The sequence below is a fragment of the Leptodactylus fuscus genome, chromosome 3 (genome assembly GCF_031893055.1).
Source record: "Leptodactylus fuscus isolate aLepFus1 chromosome 3, aLepFus1.hap2, whole genome shotgun sequence".
In the NCBI taxonomy this organism is placed as follows: domain Eukaryota; kingdom Metazoa; phylum Chordata; class Amphibia; order Anura; family Leptodactylidae; genus Leptodactylus; species Leptodactylus fuscus.
The window spans coordinates 21,165,022-21,190,913 of record NC_134267.1 but is presented as its reverse complement, the minus strand read 5'-3'; the positions used below and the strand labels follow the sequence as shown (position 1 = coordinate 21,190,913).

The following is a 25,892-nucleotide window of genomic DNA, read 5'->3' as shown; positions in this document are numbered from 1 at the left end:
ACAGCTCACTACTCAGCACACTACACACACTATACTCAGCACACTACACTCAGCACACTATATACACTATACTCAGCACACTATATACACTGCACACACTATACTCAGCACACTATATACACTGCACACACTATACATAATACACAGCTCACTACTCATGCACCATACACTACACACACTATACACAGCTCACTACACATAATAGACACTTTCACCCCACATGACACAATCCTCCTCACACTTCTCCAGCAGTGACTGCCGCGCATGCGCAGTTGCCTCTCACTCTCCCCTCCCAGCCCAGGAACTCCGGGAGCCGCAGCTGCTGCAGACACGGGACACACAACAAGTGCTGTGAGGAAGACCCCAAACTACAGGCTGCCCCCACCAGCCCAGGCAGCAGGTGAGTGCCTGCACCCCTCCTCATACAGCTGTGTCCTGTGTGGGGTTATGTGTGCCGGAAGGGTTAATACCATATGTCTCTGTACACACTGGGCACCGCATCAGTTAGCCGGGACACAGAAAGTAATGGAAAGTCTGATTTGTGTCAGTGGTTACAGCCTGGAGACTGAGGGGGAGGGAGGGGGCACTTACTTCTACACTTCTCTGCTTGCTATATCAGGTTTACGTCCTGTGCGGTTATTTGGCGACTACTGATCAGTTTTGTAGATAGAGAAGTCGCCCTATAAGTGTCGCCAGGTCGGAGGGAAGTTCCACAGGATATGTCATTATCGTTACTTCATGTGACAACGTTTCAAAAGTTTGGAGTAAACTTTATAAACTTTGCAAAAAGTTCCGCAGGGTCAAAGGGCGCAATGTTTGGATGGTGGTATATAGTGGGAGGGGGCAGGTGTGACTGCTCTGGTAGCCCCCATCCCTCTCACTGACCGAGACCTTCATAGGAATGATTTTTTCATGTCCGTTTTAGGCCCCATGTACTGAAATGCAGCTAAAAAACATTGCAGAGAGAAATTGCTTTGAGGGTTTTTTTCACAGCGTTCTTCTTTGAGTTTTTGCTACATTATTCTCATTTTTCTTCCCTCATCAAATATACCCGTACTCGCCTGTGTCTCCCGCCACTCCGGTCCAGCGACGCCCTGGGGCTTGTTCTGGCAAAAGTGGTCGCCACACATCACTGCTGAGGCCAATCAATGCACCGCCGGATCCTATGGCGGGGGACACCAGAGCATCGGGGACAGGTGAGTATGTTATACTATGCTGGTCCTATTTAACACTGCGTTTTTTCCGTTGCGTTTCTGCAATGTGGGCTTTAGGGCCTGTTCCCACGATGTAACGCGGCGCTCCTTCTGACACGTAAACACGTGTCAGAGTGAGCCCTTCGAAACAGAATCCCGTTGACTTCAATGGGTGCCGTCTTACGCGCGCTACACATTGAAATCAATGGGAGGCTTTTTAACCCATTGATTTCAATGTGTTACGTGCGGTAAACAGAACCCATTGAAGTCAACAGGATTCTGTTTTGAAGGGCTCACTCTGACACGTGTTTACGTGTCAGAATGAGCGCCGCGTTACATCGTGGGAACCGGCCCTTAGACTTAACTGAATGTCAAAAATTAGGTCATCTCCTATTTTCACTCATATTCACAGACCTCTCAATAGACACAAATCTGCAAGGGATCCATAAAAAAGGACAGATTGGCTTTGAAAATGTCCGTTTTTCACAGCCGTTTGCACATCATTTGTCTGAACAGAGCCTTAGCCTATGTTAAGGTGGAAACGACTGTTTTGCATCTGAGGGTCGCCCGTTTTCACGGATCCCTCGTATATTGCGGGTATGGGGGAGGGGGATCTATGAAAATGGACAGAATAGGACATGAATGCAGAATTCCAATCAATTTTTTTCAAAGCAGATTTAAAAAAAAAATTGGCTTAAAATTTCAAACAATGGAAATCGTTTCATGAAAATTTGCACCAAAATCCATCTTGGAGCGGATTTTCTGCACAGACTTCCATGCAGATACCTGTGGATTCTGGTGCGGATTTTCTTGTGTACACATGTTAATGCACTAAACCTGCACCTTAATCTATTAACATAATGAGAAATTCTATTTCTTAAGCGCAGGTAGATTTTTTTTTTTCAGTGTGGAAATTTACCAATGGTAAAAAAAAAAAAAAAAGACGAAATTCACATCTTCACCCAAATCCACACCAATGGGAGCGCAGTTGTCCAGCCGTATACATGCGGATTTTCTGGGTGTAAATCCTGATTATGTGCATGTATCCTAAAAGGGTTTTATGGGGAAAAAAAAATTCTAAAAAGTTCAGGCTGCAAATCTGTACTAGTAAAAATACTGCCTGTGTGATCATGGTGGGAACGTGTAGCATGATACGATATATACATATGTGATGTCACCACTGAGCACTAGCCTTAAATAGCCCCAGAAATAGCGCCCCCTGTCCATATCATTGGGACTGTAGTGGCTCCTTCCCCTCCTCTTCTTTCCACTCCTAGGGGAACCTTAGCTGAAAAATAAAAAAAAATACCCTGCTGGATTACTCTGTAAGGGGGATGTAACGGTACAGGTATGTAGTCATGCTTTGTTAGTAGTTATACCCCAGAGCGTAACCATTGGGCCCTTCAGGGAACCAATAGGGGACTTGTTATCTGTTTTCCTTCCCTTCCATTCTGTCACGTGAATAAAGCCTAAGACTGGGACAGCACATCTGTTTTGGCAGTGACTCTCAGGTCGCTTTCACACCTGAGGTTGCTGCGACCACAACTTTGAGTCACAAAAATGTCAATTTTTTTTGTTACGGCGGGTGTAATAGGAAGGCAAAAAAGAGAGTAATTCAATTTATTTCTACCAACAGGATTCCTTTCTTAGATTTTGATGGGCCTTAGGAGTCCAGTGGATTCGTTTAAAGGGATTCTACCATTAAAATCTTCTTCTACCTTTGGATGTTTTCTCTGCACTGCTGTTCGGTAGAAATTCCGGTTTTCGTCAGTATGCAAATGAGTTCTCTCGCAGCACTGGGGGCGTCCCCAATGCTGTGAGAGAACTGTCCAGCGCCGCCTCCATCTTCTTCAGAACGGCCTCTTCACGCATCTTCTTCTGGCGCTGGTGGTCAAACGTCTAGGCCTCGGGCAGAGCAGACTGCGCATGCCCACAGGCCACAAGAAAATGCCCGCTTACTTACTGTGTAAGCGGCCATTATTCTTGTGAAGATAGAGGCGGTGCTGGAGATTTCGATCTCGCAGAATTGGGACCGCCCCCAGTGCTGCGAGAGAACTCATTTGCACACAGACGAAAGCCGGGATTTCTACCAACGGCGGCGCGGAGAAGACATCTAATGGTAGGAGAAGAATAGGCTTTCTTAAGGCTATTCCACGTGTGGTCGACAAAAAATTTGATTTTAATGATAGGATCCCTTTAATGTAAACGCCTGAAGATTTTACTGTGCATAAAATCTGCACACAGGGCAGACACAGTGCGTACAGAGCCTTAACCTATCTTCATGGCTGTGTGGCCATGTGGAATCCCATACAGAACAAGTAGGACGAGTCTAACAGGGCACATACAGACACATATAGGCCAGAGCTACGGCGACTTTGTCCTCCTTTCTCACCTCGTGACCGATGGTTGCCCAGTGACTTCGTCACTATTTTTTTCCCGTTCGGATCTAACTGCACTGTATGAATGCACCCCTAAGATTGCACGCACAAGCTTTCCACTGCTTACATTTACATCTACACTCCTACATTTTCACTGTATACTATTGTATTGTGCAATCGTTGTTACTACGGAGCCTCCACCTTAAAGGGGTTTTATTATTTTAGACACTTATTCCCTATCCTCTGGACAGGAGGATAAGGGTTAGATCCCGGGGCTCCTGCCGGATCCTCCAGGAATCAGCAAAACACAGGCCTGAAATTCCGTTGCTGTGAGTAGGGGGTAAATGTCTTTAATAGCAAATCCCCTTTAAGAGTAGGTTCACTTAGAGGAAGTTGGAGAGGAATTTTCCCCGCAGTGGTGTTTGCCGCAGATTTGCACGCTGACTAGCCTCTAATATAATGTGGTTAGGAGCAGCACGTGACTCAGTGGTTAGCACTGCAGCCTTGCAGCGCTGGAGTCCTGGGTTCGAATCCCGCCAGGTATAACATCTGCAAGGAGTTTGTATGTTCTGTGGATTTCCTCCCATTCTACAAAGACATACTGATAGGAGAAAAAAAAAAACATTGTGATCCCTGTATGGGGCTCACAGTCTACGAAAAAACATAATATAATGGGGCCAATCGCGGGTGGTCTTGCGCTGCGTTTTTTTTTTGTTAGTTTTTTTTTTTCTTGAATAAGTTGTAAAAACCGCAGCAGGATTGAGCAGGACACTTACCGCCTCCATTGGAAACATTGGGGAGCTCGCAGATAAAGTGTGAACCTAGCCTAAAGGGGTTTGATGGATACAATTTGTAATTTGTAGCCCCTGGTTCCACTGACATCACTTCAGGTCTTGTATTATGGATGGCCTGGAGAGCTAAGCTTAGATAACCCTAGGCTTTCTGCTCATGGGCTGTGCTTGGTATTTATTAGAGTAGGGTACAATTGTAATACCAGACACAACCACAGTCTGGAGTGGCGCTGTTTTTGTAAAAAAGAATTGAACGGGGATTAAATTATGAACTGGTGAAAGTGGAACATTCTAATGGATGACGGCGTCTGTTTGCAGCACCCAGTGAAGTGAGCCGTAAGTGAGGACCTTATGTAACCAGATGGGAGTATATTTGTTTAACTGTAACTTTATTTTATAGAAGAGGATTAAAATCCGGTTTAACGTGTTAATCTATTTGATCGGCAGATACGCCAGCTGTGAATATAATGAGGATACATGGTCCTCTAATATACTGAGCAGGCAAGTTGGGGTGTGTTCACATGTTGTGGTTAGATCACAGCTTTTGCAATGACCTTTGCACTTTGCACAGGACTCCTAAAAGTATTTCAGACCTCTGGATGAGACCCCTAAAATGAATTTAGAACCCAGACCAGACCTTTCAACTTCATTCAGACCCCTAAAATTAATCCGGCCATCCAGACCAGATCCCTAAAATTTGTTCAGACCCCTAAAACGAATTACGTCCTCCAAACCAGACCTCTAAAATGAATCCAGACCCCTAAAATTAACTCAATCCCCCGGCCCCCATTTGCTGAATTAAGTTGGGTTACGTTATAGTTATCTACGCTACATGGACGAAAGTAGAAAATGCTCATTGGGGTCTCGATCTTTTGTAACCCCTAAGGACTAGTTCACACGGGGCGCGGGATGGCGTGTTTTGGTCCTGATTTTGATGCGGGAAGCCGCGTCAGAATAGGATCAAAATGCGCCTGTCGCGGCTTCCCGCTCCGGAGTAGGTCCAAATGAATGGGCCTAGTCTGGGGGGTGCTGTCGCGAGGCGGACGCCGGGGCTGAATCAGCCTGAGGAAAGGGCAGCTCATGGAAAAAAGTAAGCTAGCGGTCTCCATAGACCTCTATTGTGAGGGGGCGGATTCTGACGTGGATTCAGCGTCAAAATCCGTCCCCTCTTGCCCCGTGTGAAGCAGCACCGCTACCTGTAGACATCGCAGTTTGCGTGTGCGGTCAGTATGATACAAAATGGCCTCTTATGAGCACTGATGGTCACCTAGGGCGGGCACATGAACTCTCTTGTGTGTTTCATGGTCATGCAGATTTCAAGTATGTCAGATTTGAAGTATAGTCATCACCGCGGAGCCTTCGTGGGGCGCTCCAGAGCTTCTGTGATTGGTTTCTATGGGTGAAAAAAGCCATTTTTCCTTTTTCGCATTGCTCCATATGTGTGCTGGATCGGTGCCAAGGTAATTCATGTGCAAACATCTGGAGCACCATCATATATAAGAGAGGTGAAGTATGGCACTTAAAGGGGCACTCAGACCTATAGACGTCACTGATCCATACGTACTTGGAATGCTAGGGGTTTACATAAGATGTCACTGTATGTGCAGACCTTTCTCCTTTGCACTAAGGCGGGGTCAGTCTCCATGTCTGTGCAGTTTTTGGCTGCTGTATCCAGAAGGTGTGAACTCCGCCTAATGGTTCACTATTTACTGACAATTCCTCATCAATCAGAGGACTACAATGTGTTTGATGTGTTTCTATGGCAGGGTCTCCACTGCAAGCTCTGTATAGATGACACCCGGGCCCAGTTATTTTTATTGGCTACTGGACACTGCGGTGTCATCTGTAAAATTTTCTATCCAGTTCATGTGGCATACAGCTGTCACAGTTATCTGCTTCTGGGAAAGCTGAGTAAAATCTAATAATAAAGGGTTATTCGCCTTAGAAGAGGGTGGTCTAGTAGACATACCAGTGCTCGTGGCTTGATGGCTGAGTGTGCATGTACTTTCTGTAGGTGTCGGTATATACCAGGGGTAGGGAACGTACGGCTCTCCAGCTGTTGCAAAACTACAACTCCCAGCATGCATACTGGCTCTGCTGTTCTGGGAACTCCCATGGAAGTGAATGGAGCATGCTGGGAGGTGTAGTTTCACAGCAGCTGGAGAGCCGAAGGTTCCCTACCCCGGTATATACCTTGTATTGTTCTAGTTCAGCACGGTCGATGGGTAACCCCAGCGTCACATGTTGTTTGAATGAAACCAGTTCCTATTATTGACATACACATCACGTTACTACATGGCAGTCACAAGCTGGGCTTCTGTGTACTGTAAACCACTGGAGGAATTATAGGGCTCATGGTGGCCAAATCTGGGACCGGGCCCAGAAGCCAGGGGGGCGCGCAGGTTCCCCTCACCACACCTGGGCTGGATACAATTCTATGATCTGCCTACTGGTTTTCTTTCATGACTGGCAGTCTATATATTCCACCTGCCCCGTGGTGCACTGGAGTAAGTAGTGGCCTTCCACTGTCAGAAAGACAAAAACTAACCTTTTAATGGCAAAAATAGCAACTAGTCAGCAGCATATAGTCTGAGAGTGATTCTGTGGGGGGAGGCTGTTGCGCAATAATGAGCACGAATTTTATGTGGGGAGCAATGGCAGATGATGGGAAGCATGGGATGAAGTCTTCTTGGTGGTCTGGGCCCAGATCAGGGAGGAAAGGTAAAGGTAAATGCTGCTATACTGTACAGATGAGAGATATTGGGTGGGGGGGTCCAATCTGAGCTTTTGCAACAGACCCCAGACTCACTATTGTAGCAACATCAGCCGTATCAGTATAGCCAAGGGAGACCACCTTTGCATCCGTTATGGGACGCCTGGAGAGAAGGCCCAGCCCTGGTTGGCTTCATGTTTTATCAGTCAGGCCTACTTACTGTGGTTCAATCGGCCCATTATATTGGGCACCGTGCTTGGACATTGACTTATCTACATGATGGCTACCTATAGCTGGCGCTAGAGAGACAGTTTTCTTCCTTCTGGAGGAGAGCTCATTTGCATGCTTTTCCCAGGGAGCATTGCATGTAAGACTCCAGTCTCCACAAGGTTTACCAGTATCTTAGAAGTTTTTTGAGTCGGTCCTGCAGACCTCCTTCCATTTTTTTACGCTGGTGTTGTCTTTTTTTCATCTGCACGGCAGACAAGACGATGTTACGGATCACCTGCAGCTAAACAAACGGTGCGTTTAGTGTAATAGATGGATCTTGGCACCGATCACATGAACTGCCGGATTTGTTTGTTTACTGGGCAAGAGCTTTTACTATTGTGGTATTAGTTATCAGCTGTGTATACCTAGAGGCCTCAAGACCTTGTATGACATATGGCAAATTGCTCTTAAAGGGCCACGACACCAATTAGGCCATCAGTATCACATCTGCGAGGGTCTGAGACCTAGGACCTCCGCAGATCTTCTGCTCCAGGACCTCCGACTCCCAGTAATGTTTACACATGAAGTCTATGGTGTACACTTGTAGGATAATTCAGTTACATTAAATCTATTGCCTATGTGTGGACCATGACATAGCCTTATTAAAGAGCTGAGATGCAATACCATGCACAACCTGTGGACAGGAGTGGCGCTGTTTCTGAAAGAAAGCAGCCATACTTTTTGACCATAGACAATCTATTAAAAGGGTTATATGGGGAGGAAAAAAACTTCTTACAGTGTATATACTGCTCTAGAAGGGTCAGCTTACTAATACAGATGCCGGTCCTCCATCATGTCGACACCAAACTTTTCATAGTACTGCTAGGGGAGACTTCTATTTTAGACTGCCCTCCTGACACTCACATGACCGACCCCACTTTTCTCCCAGTACAAGCTGTAGGAGAAGAGTGAGGTCAGTCTCATGATGAAGAGTCGGAACAGCAGGCCGAAATAGAAAGTCTACAATCCCCCGGCAGTGCCAGAAAAAGTTCGGAATCTGTATTCATTTGTTAACCCTTCTGGTGCCAGAAGTTTTTCCTCCCTACATTACCTCTAAAGTCATGTTTGGCTTTAACACATCGGTACAAAATTTAGCAGACGCTTTCTGAGTAACTAATTCGGAGAACTTTAACCTTGTGCATCCACATCAGTGAGTTCTGGGCGTGTTTTGGATACCCTTCAGGTTTGGAGATGTCCTTGGAAATGCTGGCATTAGTGCCGACCTGGCAAACAGTGACTGCCCACACCGAATCCTGTTACCCATTTTCCCAGCCATGGTTAAAGGGAGTGTCGCCAGATCCAACATATCACCCCAACCCTGCAGATACATATGCTGGTTCTGGTGACAGTAACCTATCTATCTGCAGGGCTGGGGTGATATGCTGGGTCTGGTGACAGTAACCTATCTATCTGCAGAGCTGGGGTGATATGCTGGTTCTGGTGACAGTAACCTATCTATCTGCAGGGCTGGGGTGATATGCTGGGTCTGGTGACAGTAACCTATCTATCTGCAGGGCTGGGGTGATATGCTGGTTCTGGTGACAGTAACCTGTCTATCTGCAGGGCTGGGGTGATATGCTGGTTCTGGTGACAGTAACCTATCTATCTGCAGGGCTGGGGTGATATGCTGGGTCTGGTGACAGTAACCTATCTATCTGCAGGGCTGGGGTGATATGCTGGTTCTGGTGACAGTAACCTATCTATCTGCAGGGCTGGGGTGATATGCTGGGTCTGGTGACAGTAACCTATCTATCTGCAGGGCTGGGGTGATATGCTGGGTCTGGTGACAGTAACCTATCTATCTGCAGGGCTGGGGTGATATGCTGGTTCTGGTGACACTAACCTATCTATCTGCAGGGCTGGGGTGATATGCTGGTTCTGGTGACAGTAACCTATCTATCTGCAGGGCTGGGGTGATATGCTGGTTCTGGTGACAGTAACCTATCTATCTGCAGGGCTGGGGTGATATGCTGGGTCTGGTGACAGTAACCTATCTATCTGCAGGGCTGGGATCTGGTGACACCCCCTATAAGGAGAGAATTCCATATAACATGAAATTCCAGCTTTATTTCATGTACATAAAACAATACACATAGATACAATCACTTAACACTGCAGGCACATACAGGAACAGAAAAGCTAAAATGTATCTCATTTGAGGGAAAAAAGCAGATCCTATTGGACCCCATTGACTATAATTTGGTTTGTCCCATATGCCATTTTGCCAGACTTAAAGGGAGGACTTTATTATACATTTTACTCCAGTTTCATTCTTGGGGTTTTGCATTCACTTGGATGAGTGAAGGAGTTTCAGGGTGACTTGGAACAGAAGTCACGGCCTAAATTGCTGTGTAGCTCTAATCCATAGGTGACATGTCTTCTTCTGTATAAGCGGTAAGATATACTGTATATGTGTCCGGCACCTCCAGCTAAAGAGGAAGAAAGATACAATGTCAAAATCACAACCCCATGGTGTAAAATGTGTAAGAGTTTGTGCAACAGGAAGGAAAAATTGAGGAATGATTGCTGGAATACGTGTACATGTGTGTAATCCATCCCAAAGACCACTCTGACCCTTAAAGGGATCCTATCATTAAAATGCAATTTTTTCTGACTAACACGTAGGAAGCTATTCTTCTCCTACCTTTACATGGCTTCTCCTCACTGCCGTTCGGTGCAAATCTCAGTTTTCCTCGGTATACATGAAGAGGACATTCCAGAAGAAGATGGATGTGGTGCTGGAGAGTTCTCTCGCAGCATTCGGGACGCCCCCAGTGCTGTTTGAGCGCTGGGGACCGCCTCCAGTGCTGCAAGAGAACTCATTTGCATACTGAGGAAAAACGATATTTCTACCGAACGACGGCACGGAAAAGACATCTAAAGGTAGGAGAAGACTAGGCTTTCTTAAGGCTATTCCGAGGTGTTAGTCAGAAAAAAAGCGCAGGAGATGCGATGGGGGCGTCCCCATTGCTGCTCGAAAACCAACTGCAGCGCCGCCTCTGTCTTCTTCTGCATCCTCCCCTTCCTTCTTTGGCTTGACGTCGGACGCCTGCGCATGCCAGCGGCCATAGTGCCGACACCGCAAGTTCGCCAAACAGAGCGTACTGCGCAGGCGTCCGACGTCAAGCCGCAGACGCGGCGGAGATCACTTCCAAAGGTAGGAGACGAATAGCCTTTCTAAAGGCTATTCCAACGTGTTACCTAGAAAAAAAAGTTTTTTAATGGTAGAATCCCTTTAAAATTTAATTTAAAAAAATTATTTACGTTTGTAAAAATGTTTCTCATAATTGTCTGCAAATTTAAAGGGAATGTGTAACCTTTTTGAAAAAAACAAAATACCATATGCAGCAATTTTCACTCTCACTCTGGCCACTAAGCCTAATAATACACTTGCCAATTCTGTAGGGGTTTTCTTTGCAGCACTCTCACAGCCAGGATTACAATAGCAGATAACGCCTCTATAGATAACACCACTGAGTCCTCATTACTGGCCATAAATGATGTGACAGTTTATCTGCTCCCCCTCCCTGCACAGATTATGTCTAGAATGCTCTCTCATAGACATCAATGAGTCGGCTCCAGACTATTAGCACCTGGCTATGCTGTAATGGCTGACCTACCTGCTATTTATTTGCTTTTGGGTCACTTTACCCCACATTTGGTACCTTCAGATGTTACTTGTGTTGTTTGTGGGGTTTTAGTGTTCTCTAATGCAATATTTATGAGGTTCAATAGTAGGTTTGAGTCGTCTGTGATGGAACAAGGCCTAAAGTCTTATTAATAGTACAGTAGCGATATATGACTGATGTCTATCTGCGGTATTATAAGCTGGGCCATTAACCTCTTCATGCCCAGAGGGTTACAAGTGTATCTGCCTCCTCCTCAGGGTCATGTGATGTAGCGAGGATCTCATTATCACAGAATTCCTAGGATAATACTCATGTAATAAGTTTCTGCCTCCATGGCTTTGAGGTTTTCCTTTCTCGGCAGATGACAATGAGCCGCTTGTTTTGTGCTTGCACCGTCCCCTCGCTGCCGCTTCCCCTGTATACTGATGGCTTCTCTCCTCTATTACAGATCAGGCCGGATGTTCCATTCTTCCCCCTTTCATTTTGGGGGTGAGTCTATCACCTTCTCTTCCTGGAGTGTCAGCCGTGCCACGAATAATTCCAATGATTCCCAAAATTATTGTTATGGTGGTCATACTGGAAGCACAGTCCTCCAAGGGGTGACGTTTGGAGGGATCCCTACAGTCCTGGTGCTGGACGTCATCTGCTTTGTGGTGCGTAATCCATAGTGATGTCTGCTATACAGTATACATGTGTGCACCTAGAGGGGATTAGATACCATCAGATTCATTCTCATAGGCAGCAACTTTCTTTTCTTTCCTTAGTTTTTGCTGCTGATTTTCTCCATCGTTCGGAAGAATCTTTGGGATTATGGACGGGTGGCCCTTGTATATGATGCTGAGAGGTATATAGTACTATACAAGATATACTGTATAAGCAGAATTGTGAGTGCAGCTCCGGAGTATAACACAGAATGTAACTCAGGATCAGTACAGGATAAGTAATGTAATGTATGTACACAGTGACTGCACCAGCAGAATAGTGAGCGCAGCTCTGGAGTATAATACAGGATAAGTAAAGTAATGTATGTACACAGTGACTGCACCAGCAGAATAGTGAGCGCAGCTCTGGAGTATAATACAGGATAAGTAATGTAATGTATGTACACAGTGACTGTACCAGCAGAATAGTGAGCACAGCTCTGGAGTATAATACAGGATAAGTAATGTATGTACACAGTGACTGTGCCAGCAGAATAGTGAGCGCAGCTCTGGAGTATAATACAGGATGTAACTCAGGATCAGTACAGGATAAGTAATGTAATGTATGTACACAGTGACTGTACCAGCAGAATAGTGAGCGCAGCTCTGGAGTATAATACAGGATAAGTAATGTATGTACACAGTGACTGTACCAGCAGAATAGTGAGCGCAGCTCTGGAGTATAATACAGGATGTAACTCAGAATCAGTACAGGATAAGTAATGTAATGTATGTACACAGTGACTGTACCAGCAGAATAGTGAGCGCAGCTCTGGAGTATAATACAGGATGTAACTCAGGATCAGTAATGTATGTACACAGTGACTGTACCAGCAGAATAGTGAGCGCAGCTCTGGAGTATAATACAGGATGTAACTCAGGATCAGTAATGTATGTACACAGTGACTGTACCAGCAGAATAGTGAGCGCAGCTCTGGAGTATAATACAGGATGTAACTCAGGATCAGTAATGTATGTACACAGTGACTGTACCAGCAGAATAGTGAGCGCAGCTCTGGAGTATAATACAGGATGTAACTCAGGATCAGTAATGTATGTACACAGTGACTGCACCAGCAGAATAGTGAGCACAGCTCTGGAGTATAATACAGGATAAGTAATGTAATGTATGTATACAGTGACTGCACCAGCAGAATAGTGAGCGCAGCTCTGGAGTATAATACAGGATGTAACTCAGGATCAGTAATGTATGTACACAGTGACTGTACCAGCAGAATAGTGAGCGCAGCTCTGGAGTATAATACAGGATGTAACTCAGGATCAGTAATGTATGTACACAGTGACTGCACCAGCAGAATAGTGAGCACAGCTCTGGAGTATAATACAGGATAAGTAATGTAATGTATGTATACAGTGACTGCACCAGCAGAATAGTGAGCGCAGCTCTGGAGTATAATACAGGATGTAGCTCTGGATAACAATAAGTAGTCCTGTGTGTGTGCTGGGGGGGGGTTGTTGTCCTGGTCCTTGCCCATTGTTTGGTCCAGGACTTGATCTCGTTTTCTTGCTGTTTCTATGACTTTTCCTTTTTCCTTGCAGCTTTCCTCAGCGAAGATACCGGAGGTTATCCTCCTCATCCTCCTTTAATGAAGAGCTGGAAAGGGACAGTGTATGTAACTTTTATGCCACTTCACACACATCAGGTAGTTAAAGACTCAACCTCCACACTTAAGGGCTAATTCACACAGGTACATTGTAAGTCTGCGTTCTGTCTGTGTCTACATCAGGTTAGTAGTCCATGCTGCAGGTCACACCTGCTGTACATTGTGGCCGATAGAGGGTTGACTTTAGTATAGGACCCCCTTCTACAGTGTCCATATATTCCTACAGAGCTTGAGACAACCCCTTCAAAGGAATATCCCTGTATAACAAGTTCTAATAAACATTGGATCTCTTCCCATTTTTATGATCTCTGCTTCTTGTCAGTGAATGGGACCTTCTCAGTTACATCCAGAGACTGAAAACCTTAATCATGTCCAGCTGACACATGTGCATTGGTCTTTACAATTCAAGACTTGTGAACTGATTTGTAACAAGCCAGTTTTCTTGCAAATTTTCCAAAAATCTCTGGTTTGGCTGAACCCAAAATTCTTGGGATTCGCCACCCTTGAATCGCTATTATGCTCTGGGATGTCTACAGACCTGAGCAGTCACATGGTGCGCACCAACGCCATCACTCTGTAATGGAGCATCATGACTTCTGTGCGCTACTTGACCCCTTAGGCCGAACCATAGGCCCTGGGACCCATGAGGTTACCCAGGAGGCTATAATAGGACCACATGAAAGCCCAGGTGAGATGAGGGAAGGTCAGTATCAGTGTTTATTATGGCCGCCCCTCCCAGAGCCTTCACTTATTAAACTCTGGGGTCTGAGTATATTAATAGCACTTCGGGTTCAGACCAAGAAACAAAAATGTTCCCATTCACTGCATAATTGTGAAAAATTAATAAAAAAAAACAAAACTTGAAATTTAACCCCATCATTTGTTCTCTTGCAGGGATTTTGCTCCTGGATAACCTCCGCATTTCAGATGCAGTAAGTACATTGGAAAAGGAAATTTACTAAGCTGCCTGTAACTAATACTGGTGTCTTCTTAGGGACCCCTTTAAGCATTCGGGCCTGGGTGCAACTGCTACCTCTTTAAAGGTCTTGTCTGGGGCTGTTCCTATACTAACGCGCTGACATCACATTCATTTGTCACATGACCATGAATGGCGCACATCTGCAGTACCAAACACAGCCACTATACGATGTACGGCACTGTGCTTGGTAAATGGTGAAGAAGTCGCCGCAATCAATATTGTAGTCTTGGACAACCCCTTTAATGACATGTCTGTTGTCCTGCAGGTGGCGTATATAAGGCAGGATAGCAACACTTTTGGTTTGCGGACTCCTTTTTAATCATTAACTTCTATTCATTGCAGCTGCCATAAAGCGCACACACCCTGCTGCACTATATATACAGACATACAGGAAGGAAGTGTGTGTGTCTTCAATATGGTTGCCATATTTTATTATAATTTATGGGTACAGAACTAGAAGTTACTGCAAAGTCCATGCATATGTGACTTGTAGGTTTAGGACCACATCCTATAAGATCCCATCATAGTGATCTGTCGCTGTGTATGACCGGGCACTGTGTAGGGTAATCTGCTTAATATTATTAACGTTGATGTGTAATACTGCCTAATGTCACATCTTCTCCACCCTAGCGATGAAGACATCTATGAGCGATGTGGAGAAGACGCTTGTCACTACCTCTCCTTCCAGCGTCACATCATATTCTTCCTGGTTGTCGCCAGCGTCCTCTCTGTTGCTGTCATATTGCCAGTCAACCTCTCGGGGACTTTACTTGGTAAGTACTTGTGCTTGGTACTTGTGTTAGTTTGTAGTTTTGTCTGTCTGATGGATCAGAACAATGGACTGAAGTGTTCAATTTCCCTGTAGCGCCACCTTGGGGAAATTGAAGCATTACACCATTCAGATCAGGCATTTTCTGTGTAACGCAGAATGGGACAAGTAGAGAGACCAAACATCAGGAAGCCTGAAAATCATAAAAAAAAAAAAAAAATCAAAAATTAAACTCCTCCTTTTCCCCATTTTAATCCTAATGTTAATAAAACAGAAAAATTAAACATGTGAGGTATCACAACTTTTGTCTTATATAGAAATATTTATACCATACTGGGAACACGTATATTTTATGGCGCCACAGAATTTTGAATATAAAATATATCATTTACACCAATAAAAACTACAGCCTGCTCTGCAAAAAACGATCCTTAAAAGTTACATTTTTTGCTACAATTTTACATATTTTAAAGGGATTACATTTATTTATTTTTTAATGTAAAAGTTTTTTTGTAATAAATGGAACCTGTAGGAAAATAGAAACAAAAACACAGATTGTACATTGTATGGAATCTTACATGGTTCCATTAGGAAGTAGGGTTTATCCCACAAAAAATAAGCTCTGTGAATGTAAAAAAAAAATAAATTACATCCTATACTATGCAATTTTTATTTTTTTTTTATTTTAAGATATGGATCCTTACAACTTTGGCAGGACCACAATAGCCAATTTACAGCATCAGTGAGTATGGGCGGGGGATTGTTACTATTGTTGGCTATGCTTTATGTTTATGCATCATGTGATTTCGGCGCAAACTTCATATATGGTTAAAGGGATCCTATCATTGGATACCCTTTTTTGTGACTAACACGTAAGAATAGCCTTAAGAAAGGCTGCTCTTCTCCTACCTTTAGATGTCTTCTCTGCGTCTCTATTCGGTAGAAATCCAGGTTTTCTTCGGTATGCAAATGAGTTCTCTTGCAGCACTGGGGGCGGTCCCCAGCGCTCTAACAGCACTGGGGGCGTCTCCAGTGCTGCAAGAGAAATCTCCAGCGTCACCTCCATCTTCTTCTGGAACGGCCTCTCCCTGTTTCGTCTTCCGTCCTGGGTTTCAATCTCCTAGGCCTCGGGCAGAGCCTTTCTTAAGGTTATTCTTACGTGTTAGTCATAAAAAAAGGGTATCCAATGATAGCATCCCTTTAAAAACTTCTTCTAATACAAACCCCGTATAACGTTAAGGCTAAGGACTATTTGGGGCTTTCTTTTTTACTGAAATAAATGTATTTTGATTAAAAAATAATTTTCTCCTTGAGCGTTATTAAAAAGTTTTAACTATTTGTCTTCTGCAGCCTGCCTATATTTTAATACATTGCAGGCTGCTCAGTCCTGTTCAGTGTGAAATCTGTTAGAGGAGCTCTCTGACCGCTAGCTCTGTAGCTTCTCTCTCCATTCTCTATAATACTCGAAAAGATGACATCCGTTTTCATGTAAGATTACTTTATTTGGTTGTATAGCTTAGATTTGGGTTCAGAAATGCAGACAGAGGGACGACAGACAGCCTGCAATGTATGAGAATGGATGCAGACTATGGAAGACGAATAGTTTAATATTTTTAATACAAACCAATTACAGAAATTATTTTTAGCAAAAAGTACACGTTTCAGTTATAAAATGGAGCAAAGCAGTCCACAGTCTTTAATGGATACCTTAATAATTGCCTGAAGCCACCTCTAGAGCGATCTAACTGTATATTGTTGTATGGAGTTCAATGGGGTACATATGGATCTTGTGCAATCCCAGGACAAGAAAAAGTCATATGGCGCAGCTGTAGAACTGATTTTACAGAGTTACACTGAATTGGACTGAGCAGCCTGCAATGTATGAGAATAACATTCAGGCTGCAGAAGACAAATGGCTTAGCATTTTTAATAAAACTCAGTTATAAAAATTACTTTTAGCGTAAAATACACGTATTTCAGTTATAGAATGCAACAAAGCTGTCCATAGCCTTTAATGATACCATTTTGGCAGCCTTCAGCCTCCACTAGAGGGAGCAAACTGCATACTGTTTTATTGCATTCATTGTTTAAATCGGCAATGCCGAACTGGTGGTTCAGGAGGGCTCTTCTGGCTCTTGTGCAGCCCCAAGATAAGTTCATATGGCACAGCTGCAGAAGTTGTCTGACGGATTTTACACTGAACAAACTGAGCAGCCTGCAATGTATGAGAATATGTGCAGTTTGCAGAAGACAGATGTTTGAACATTTTAAATAAAACTCTATCACAAAAATTACTATTGGCCAAAAGTACTTGCTTTGTCCATTCCTAAAGAACACAAGAGCCTCTCATCATTCAGGTCATACATATGTGTGCCTACACCGAGTCAAGGCCCATCCTGGAGGACCGCCACAATATGTTGGGCTGAGGTCCAGTGGTATAAATCTTTAAAATCACATTTTTTGCTCAATAACACGTAGGAATAGCCTTAAGAAAGGTTATTCGTCTCCTACCTTTAGATCTCTTCTCCGCGACACTGTTCGGTAGAAATCCCAGTTTTTGCCGGTATGCAAATTAGTTGTCTCGCAGCACTGGGCCTCGGGCAGAGCCGACTGCACATGCCCACAAGCCACAAGAAAATGGCTGCTTATACAGTAAGTAAGCGGCCATTTTCTCGGCTCTGCCCGAGACCTAGAAGTTTGAAGCCAGCTCCGGAAGAAGACGTGTGAAGAGGCCGTTCCTGAAGAAGATGGAGGCGTCGCTGGAGAGTTCTCTCGCAGCATTGGGGACGCCCCCAGTGCTGTTTGACCACCCCCAGTGCTGCGAGAGAACTCATTTGCATACAGACGAAAACCTGGATTTCTACGGAACGGCGACGCGGAGAAGATCTCTAAAGGTAGGAGAAGAATAGACTTTCTTAAGGCTATTCCTACGTGTGATCGAGAAAAAAATGTGATTTTTAATGGTAGAATCCCTTTATACATTTACTTCCTAAACTCCCTCTACTGGTGACTGAAAAAAGCTAAAACATTTTTTTGTCCCTTGTTCTCCTTGAGCCTAGAGAAATATCATGTGTTTGTATTTGCAGTGACAGTCTTCTTTGGCTCCACACGGTCATTGGGGTCATTTATCTCATCCTCATTGTCATCCTCATGCGACATCACACGTCTGTCATAAAATACAAGGAGGAAAATACGGTTAGTACAGAAGAGGTTTTTGGATCCCACAGCCATTATTATGTATCTACTACTGACTTTATTGCACAAGTGGATTTATTACATTTTGGCGTCTTCCTCAGCTTCCCCATTCTCTGCCTATTGAATCTTTTTAAAATATCATCAAAAATTCTTATGGCGACATATTCTCTTAAACCATAAGAAGATCACAAAGTGTTCCTATACCTCCAGTAATCCCCTGTAGTCCTTGGGAAAACCTGGTAGTAAGTGTTCAGTTTCCCCTTCAGCACCACCACTGGTGAAATGAAGCATTACACAATGTCCATTTACATCAATGGTTTGTCTGTTTAATACAGGACAGGTCCTCAAAGCAACAGGTAAAGGTCCGACCCCTACTACATAGTAAACCTGACATCTTTTACAATAGGGCTGCCCCTAGGCTGAGGCCTCTTGTGCCTAATGGAAAATTCCACTGCTGGGTATACATATTATATATTGCTGAGACTGTCCTTTTCTTTCACAGGTAAAACATACATTGTTCATAACAGGACTTCCACGCAACGCTGTTAAGGAGACCATCAGCAGTCACTTCAGGTAGGAGGGAGGCTGTGTGTGTCTCCTGCGTCCCCTCTACATCATCTGCTGCCAGGTTATATGTTATGAGCTTTACATGTATGGTGCTGTGATGTCATGTGATCAGCAGCATGTGTCGCCTGTATAGTACAGCTGGGATCAATAGCCACTGCCATATTGAAGTGGTGAGACAGAGGGACGTCGCTCTCTGTCATCCCATCACAATTTTTTAAATTAAACTTTAAAGGAGACCTTTCCTCCCGCCGTCAATTCAATTTCTTAATTAGGCGCCGCTCCACTGATTCCGTCACAGTCAGAATTTTCTCTCTAGCCCTCACTGTTCGTGAGCAATCATTGCTGTTAGTTTTGGTGCCTTAGTTGATAGCTAGACTCTCTAATGTCAAGTGGGTGGTGTCAGGCAGGTGAGGGAGGGTGTGACTCAGTGCTCCAATTAGAGGCGGACAGTATCCGAGTTCAGTCACTGCCCCTTACCTCCTCCTGCCTGACACCACCCACTTGACATTAGGGAGTCTAGTCACATATATGGCACCAAAACTAACCGCACTGATTGTTTAGGAATGGCGGGGCTAAAGAAAAAATTACAACTGTGCCAGAATCTGTGACGGTTCAGCTATTAAATGATGCAAAGTTGGTGGAGCCGACGAGAGGTCAGCTCCTCTTTAACTATATCTACAGCTGCTTTCTTCTCCACTAGGGGGAGCTCATTGCATATGGATTTCTACAGCTCCTCCATTAATCCATGTACAGTAAGCTCCACGGCTCCCCCTGGTGGTGAGTTTGGGTAGACTGATTTCTCTCATTTGACTGAGTGGTTGTGTAACACATGGCTGCTAGAGTCAGGGTCTGCTCTAATGAAACAGAGCTCCAAATCCCAGGCATATTCACTAAATTAAGTTATAAGATTGTACATACAGACACCAAACTATACTGTTTCTTTTCCAGTGAAGCCTATCCAACGTGCAGAGTGGTGGACGTACAGTTGTGCTATGATGTCGCCGACCTTCTCCGAATTTCCAGCGAGAGGTAAACCTTGGTAGCACAAGGAATGTCATAACATTTGTGAATTTTGGCGCCAAAGTTTTAACCAGATCAGGCAGATGGTTAGTGATAATATCCTTGGTGGCCTAGGCTTCAAAAGAGGTTTATGGTAATGATATTAAACAGGGGCGTAACTACTGGGGTAGCGGCTGCCACAGGGCCCAGGACATTAGGGGCCCAGCGACAGCCGCTACCCTGCGTTTTTTTTCTTAATAGGCCGTTACTGCTGGAATTACTCCATCCGGTAACGGGCCCTATTTACTTATCGATCCTGGCAGGGGCCGCAGGCCCCACAAGCACTATTATTATACTTGGGTGGGCTCTTTTCAGACCCCCGAATGTAATGATCGGAGGCCCAGTGGAGGTAACCAAACATAACAAACACTGTTACTTACCTCTCCATGCTCCGCACAGGCATTGGGCCTAGTTGTGTGACATCCCTGACATCACTTGACCGGGACCTGTGTCCCGGGTCATGTGACGTCCGTACGTCATTAAAGATCACCAACGCCACCGAAGACTGCAACAGAGCTAGGATAGGTAAGTAACAGTGTTTTTTTTATGTCTGTATCTTCCTGGGTCTCCGAATATTACACTCTGGGGTCTGAAAAGACCCAAGAGCATAATAATTGTTCATGCGTGTTCATTATGGGGTATAATACTGTGTGCAGGGGCCACTATGGGGGATAATACTGTGTGCAGGGGCCACAATGGGGGATAATACTGTGTGCAGGAGCCACAATGGAGTATAATACTGTGTGCAGGGGCCACTATGGGGCATAGTACTGTGTGCAGGGGCCACTATGGGGCATAGTACTGTGTGCAGGGGCCACTATGGGGCATAATGCTGTGTGCAGGGACCACTATGGGGCATAATATTGTGTGCAGGGACCACTGTGGGGCATAATAGTGTGTGCAGGGGCCACTACGGCATAATAGAGCTTGCAGGAATCTACTATTTACTATCTACTTGGAGCCTCTCCCAGCTACAGGTCATTGTAATTGTGAATTTCTCTATGTATTTTAGGAAAAAAGCTGAGAAGAGTCTGGCGTATTACATCAAGCTACACAACAAAACCGGAGAGTACGTGTTTATTAACCCCAAACCGTGCGGACAGTTCTGCTGCTGTGTAACACCAGGCTGTGAGAAGGTAGGAGACCCCGGGGCCTGGAGTCCAATTATACAATGGAACTTCAACATCTTTGTCATTGGCCTTTGTCACATAAGTGGGGTCAGTGGGTGATGTATGTATACTGATGGGAACAGAGCACTATATAGATCGAATGACAGCTTTTCTTATTATTATGTGTTTATTCTGTTTTTGTGTTAGGCCTCATGCACCGAGTGTACAGGCCGAGGCTCTTTTAGGTTCTATTCTCCTCCGTGACATCAGAATAGAAGTCCCTTGATGTCGCACGGGAGACTCTGGGATGGAACCCCCTCGGCCTGCACCCCGGCTCATGTGCCTTAGGCCTTATATTTGTGCTGATGTCTTATATATGATATTTTACGCCTAGATTGAAGCGATTGAGTATTACACTGCAGTGACCGATAAGCTGGAGCAGGAATACGCCTCTCAGCTGGACCTGGCACGTAACATGCCCATAGGAATTGCTTTTGTGACATTTTCCGATAAGTCCACGGCGACTTTGTAAGTTCAGCGAGTAGACGGTAAGGACATGTATACACGTGTGAATGAGGCAAAGCTGTGGTGTGAATACGATTTCCTATTTCTTCAGCATCTTGAAAGATTTCAATGCTATCAAATGTCATCACTACAAATGTGCCACAGAACCGCAACCATCGAGTTACAGCAGAGAGCTGCGTACCACAAAGTGGTCAGTGACCTACGCCACCTACCCGGAGAACATCTCATGGTAAGCCGGGTGCTAGTGACATAGTGTGTATAATATCCACATAGTATATAGACCCGTAAACACTGGGACCATCTGATAAGCCACTTACCACTGTATACATTACAGCCTAACAGGTGCCATTTCCACTGTATTGACGTTAGACCTGTTCATTGTGATGGGTATTGTATGTGAGTCTGGCATGCAGTACCACCCGCAAACAGGACAGGTGTGGCGCTATTGTTGATCTTTATTTGTTTTTTGTTTTTTTTCTGTCTTTTAGGGGGAATATCTCCGTCCAGGGAGTAAAATGGTGGGCACGCGTCCTGGGGATCAATTTTTGCCTCTTCATTGTGTTATTTTTCCTCACAACACCCTCCATTATTATTTCAACAATGGACAAGTTCAATGTCACCAAGCCAATCTACTATCTGAATGTAAGTAATGCTTCTCCCCCTACTCATAGAGAGAGCCTGTGAGTCCTGCTTCTCCTCCTACTCATAGAGAGAGCCTGTGAGTCCTGCTTCTCCCCCTACTCATAGAGAGAGCCTGTGAGTCCTGCTTCTCCCCCCTACTCATAGAGAGAGCCTGTGAGTCCTGCTTCTCCCCCCTACTTATAGAGAGAGCCTGTGAGTCCTGCTTCTCCCCCTACTCATAGAGAGAGCCTGTGAGTCCTGCTTCTCCCCCCTACTCATAGAGAGAGCCTGTGAGTCCTGCTTCTCCCCCTACTCATAGAGAGAGACTGTGAGTCCTGCTTCTCCCCCTACTCATAGAGAGAGCCTGTCAGTCCTGCTTCTCCCCCCTACTCATAGAGAGAGCCTGTGAGTCCTGCTTCTCCCCCTACTCATAGAGAGAGCCTGTGAGTCCTGTTTCTCCCCCTACTCATAGAGAGAGCCTGTGAGTCCTGCTTCTCCCCCCTACTCATAGAGAGAGCCTGTGAGTCCTGCTTCTCCCCCCTACTCATAGAGAGCCTGTGAGGCCTGCTTCTCCCCCCTACTCATAGAGAGAGCCTGTGAGTCCTGCTTCTCCCCCTACTCATAGAGAGAGCCTGTGAGTCCTGCTTCTCCCCCTACTCATCGAGAGAGCCTGTGAGTCCTGCTTCTCCCCCTACTCAGAGAGCGAGCCTGTCAGTCCTGCTTCTCCCCCCTACTCAGAGAGAGAGCCTGTGAGTCCTGCTTCTCCCCCTACTCATAGAGAGAGCCTGTGAGTCCTGCTTCTCCCCCTACTCATAGAGAGAGCCTGTGAGTCCTGCTTCTCCCCTACTCATAGAGAGAGCCTGTGAGTCCTGCTTCTCCCCCCTACTCATAGAGAGCCTGTGAGTCCTGCTTCTCCCCCTACTCATAGAGAGAGCCTGTGAGTCCTGCTTCTCCCCCTACTCATAGAGAGAGCCTGGGAGTCCTGCTTCTCCCCCTACTCATAGAGAGCCTGTGAGTCCTGCTTCTCCCCCTACTCATAGAGAGAGCCTGTGAGTCCTGCTTCTCCCCCTACTCATAGAGAGCCTGTGAGTCCTGCTTCACCTCCTACTCATAAAGAGAGCTTGTGAGTCCTGCTTCTCCCCCTACTCATAGAGAGAGCCTGTGAGTCCTGCTTCTCCCCCTACTCATAGAGAGCCTGTGAGTCCTGCTTCACCTCCTACTCATACAGAGAGCCTGTGAGTCCTGCTTCTCCCCCTACTCATAGAGAAAGCCTGTGAGTCCTGCTTCTCCCCCTACTCATACAGAGAGCCTGTGAGTCCTGCTTCTCCCCCTACTCATAGAGAGAGCCTGTGAGTCCTGCTTCTCCCCCTACTCATACAGAGAGCCTGTGAGTCCTGCTTCTCCCCCTACTCATAGAGAGAGCCTGTGAGTCCTGCTTCTCCCAAGGCTTTCTTTATGTGTGGGTGGAGGAAAAAGGACTCGCAGGTGTTCCATGGCAGCATTTAAAGGAATTGTCCAGTGTCAGACAAATGTTATTGTTTGTATTATGAAAAGTACAATTTTCCAATATCCTTTCTATATCAGTTCCTCGTGGTTCTCTAGATCACTACTTGCTTATTGTCAATGGATAAAAATCAGTATATGTTTTTTTTTCTTCTATGTCCTTGCAGAACCCGGTGATCAGCCAGTTCTTTCCCACCCTCCTGCTGTGGTCGTTCTCTGCGTTATTACCCACCATCGTGTATTATTCCACCCTGTTTGAGGCCCACTGGACCAAGTAAGATATCATTTATCAGCACTGTATACAGCCGCTCTGCAGAATGAGGCAGAGAGCAAATCCATAGGGGACACCCACTGAGCTCTGATCTTGCAGCTCCACAAGCAAAGCACGTCAGACAAACCATTCTTGTACGTTTTTCTTCCTCCTCCTCCAAACTTTGTAGCAATATCAATGATCTTCTTACAGATCTGCTGAAAATCGTATCATGATGCACAAAGTCTACATCTTCCTCATCTTCATGGTGCTGATCTTGCCATCGCTTGGCCTGACCAGGTTAGTATTTTTGCAGCTTCTTAATTCGCGCTGCAGATCAAACACATTTCTTTGTTATTAACCAAGAAATTTACCGTGTCTTATTTTCCAGCTTAGACGTCTTCTTTCGGTGGCTGTTTGACAAAACCTTGGACACTAATGGTCGTATCAGACTGGAGTAAGTATGGCGGATCGCTGATATTATGTAGTATTCCGCTACATGACCATTATATCATTCATTTCTCGTCGCTTCCATCTTAGATGTGTCTTCTTACCGGATCAAGGCGCCTTCTTTGTCAACTACGTCATTGCCTCGGCGTTTGTGGGGAACGGGATGGAGCTGCTGCGTCTTCCGGGTCTCATCTTATATACCATCCGCATGATAATGGCCAAGTCTGCTGCAGAGAGGCGGAACATAAAGCAGGTTAGATCACAATGACAACCACTGGTCATATGCCCTATTGGGGAAGGGTACTGAACTCCTGGAACCCCAACTGTCCTCACCCCTACCTCCTTGCTGCTGCCGCCTAGTGATGCAGAAGGTGTTTGGGTGAAAGACTGATCTCCTGACTGCTCTCCCGTTCACTGATCTATGTAGCGACAGTAGGGATTCATTATCGTTCCTATGGCCTACCCAGCCTGTAATAGGTTTCTGACTAATGGCTACAGCACTGGCTCGGCTCCTAAGTGGGACCATAGTTAGTGCTGACATGTGCAAGGGGCTAATGGGTTGCCAAGGATTTTTTTTTTTTTAAATGTGACTTTCTTTCAAACAGTAGCGCCACACTTGTCCACAGGTTGTATATGGTATTGCAGCTCAGCCCCATTCACTTCCGAAACGGCTGTACCGCTATACCAGACACAACCCATAGTGAATAGATGATAGATTCTGGTGTAGGAAGATAATGATGCCCCCTAGAAGAGCCTGAGTGTCATGTCCTTGTCTCCTGTCCTGTAGCACCAAGCCTTTGAATACCAGTTTGGAGCCATGTATGCCTGGATGTTGTGCGTCTTCACTGTTATCACCGCCTACAGCATCACCTGCCCCATCATCGTGCCTTTTGGTAAGTCACAATACCAGTTTTTAGGGCATATGGACTAGAATTATGTAGAAATTTAAATGGTTTGTACCCTTCATTGCATTCCTGCCTGTGGTGATAATCTGATGACCACTGAGAAGTGATCTCTATGGAACAGGCTATTATTGGGCCTAGTGGTCAAAGCAGAAACAGGAAATGGACTGAAGCTTTCCCTGACTGTAATGATGATCTATGTAAGTGATGACAATATTACAGCCAGATAAGAAGGTTATGGGAGAACACTGGACAATTGGGTCCAGGCTGTCCTGTGGCCTGTAGGTTCTGTGCTTTTGTAGGTTGGTGAAGCTGTGTCCCAGCTGGTCCCATAATTGCATTATAGAAACATGTCTAGCAGTCATCGATCTCTCGCCAAGATGCACACTACCCAAAAGTAGCCTCTAAGAACATTTTTATAGGGCTGCAGGAGAAGTGCATTTACGCCCTCTTGTGGTAAGACCCGGTGTCTGATCAGACTTGTAATGTAATCATTTATATGCACTCACCGGCCACTTTATTAGGTACACCATGCTAGTAACGGGTTGGACCCCCTTTTGCCTTCAGAACTGCCTCAATTCTTCGTGGCATAGATTCAACAAGGTGCTGGAAGCATTCCTCAGAGATTTTGGTCCATATTGACATGATGGCATCACACAGTTG

At 45.3% G+C, this 25,892-nt stretch overlaps 1 protein-coding gene across 2 annotated transcripts in view; it reads left to right on the top strand.

The window, feature by feature from the left end:
* Positions 1-310: 310 nt before the first annotated feature.
* Positions 311-25,892, top strand: part of TMEM63A (transmembrane protein 63A) — a 28,788-nt gene continuing 3,206 nt past the window's right edge. The window contains exons 1-19 of one of the 2 annotated variants that reach the window (XM_075267190.1): positions 311-400; positions 11,423-11,627; positions 11,739-11,818; positions 13,236-13,305; positions 14,195-14,232; positions 14,910-15,052; positions 15,739-15,790; positions 18,135-18,243; positions 18,746-18,816; positions 19,759-19,839; positions 20,882-21,005; positions 21,373-21,506; positions 21,595-21,732; positions 21,992-22,145; positions 23,795-23,901; positions 24,091-24,177; positions 24,269-24,334; positions 24,418-24,580; positions 25,115-25,220. In XM_075267190.1, coding sequence (XP_075123291.1) covers positions 11,433-11,627; positions 11,739-11,818; positions 13,236-13,305; positions 14,195-14,232; positions 14,910-15,052; positions 15,739-15,790; positions 18,135-18,243; positions 18,746-18,816; positions 19,759-19,839; positions 20,882-21,005; positions 21,373-21,506; positions 21,595-21,732; positions 21,992-22,145; positions 23,795-23,901; positions 24,091-24,177; positions 24,269-24,334; positions 24,418-24,580; positions 25,115-25,220 — 1,918 coding nt within the window. In that variant the 5' untranslated portion in view covers positions 311-400; positions 11,423-11,432. Of the gene's footprint in view, positions 401-11,325; positions 11,628-11,738; positions 11,819-13,235; positions 13,306-14,194; positions 14,233-14,909; positions 15,053-15,738; positions 15,791-18,134; positions 18,244-18,745; positions 18,817-19,758; positions 19,840-20,881; positions 21,006-21,372; positions 21,507-21,594; positions 21,733-21,991; positions 22,146-23,794; positions 23,902-24,090; positions 24,178-24,268; positions 24,335-24,417; positions 24,581-25,114; positions 25,221-25,892 lie in introns of those variants that run through there. The other variant, XM_075267189.1, reaches the window with a different exon arrangement.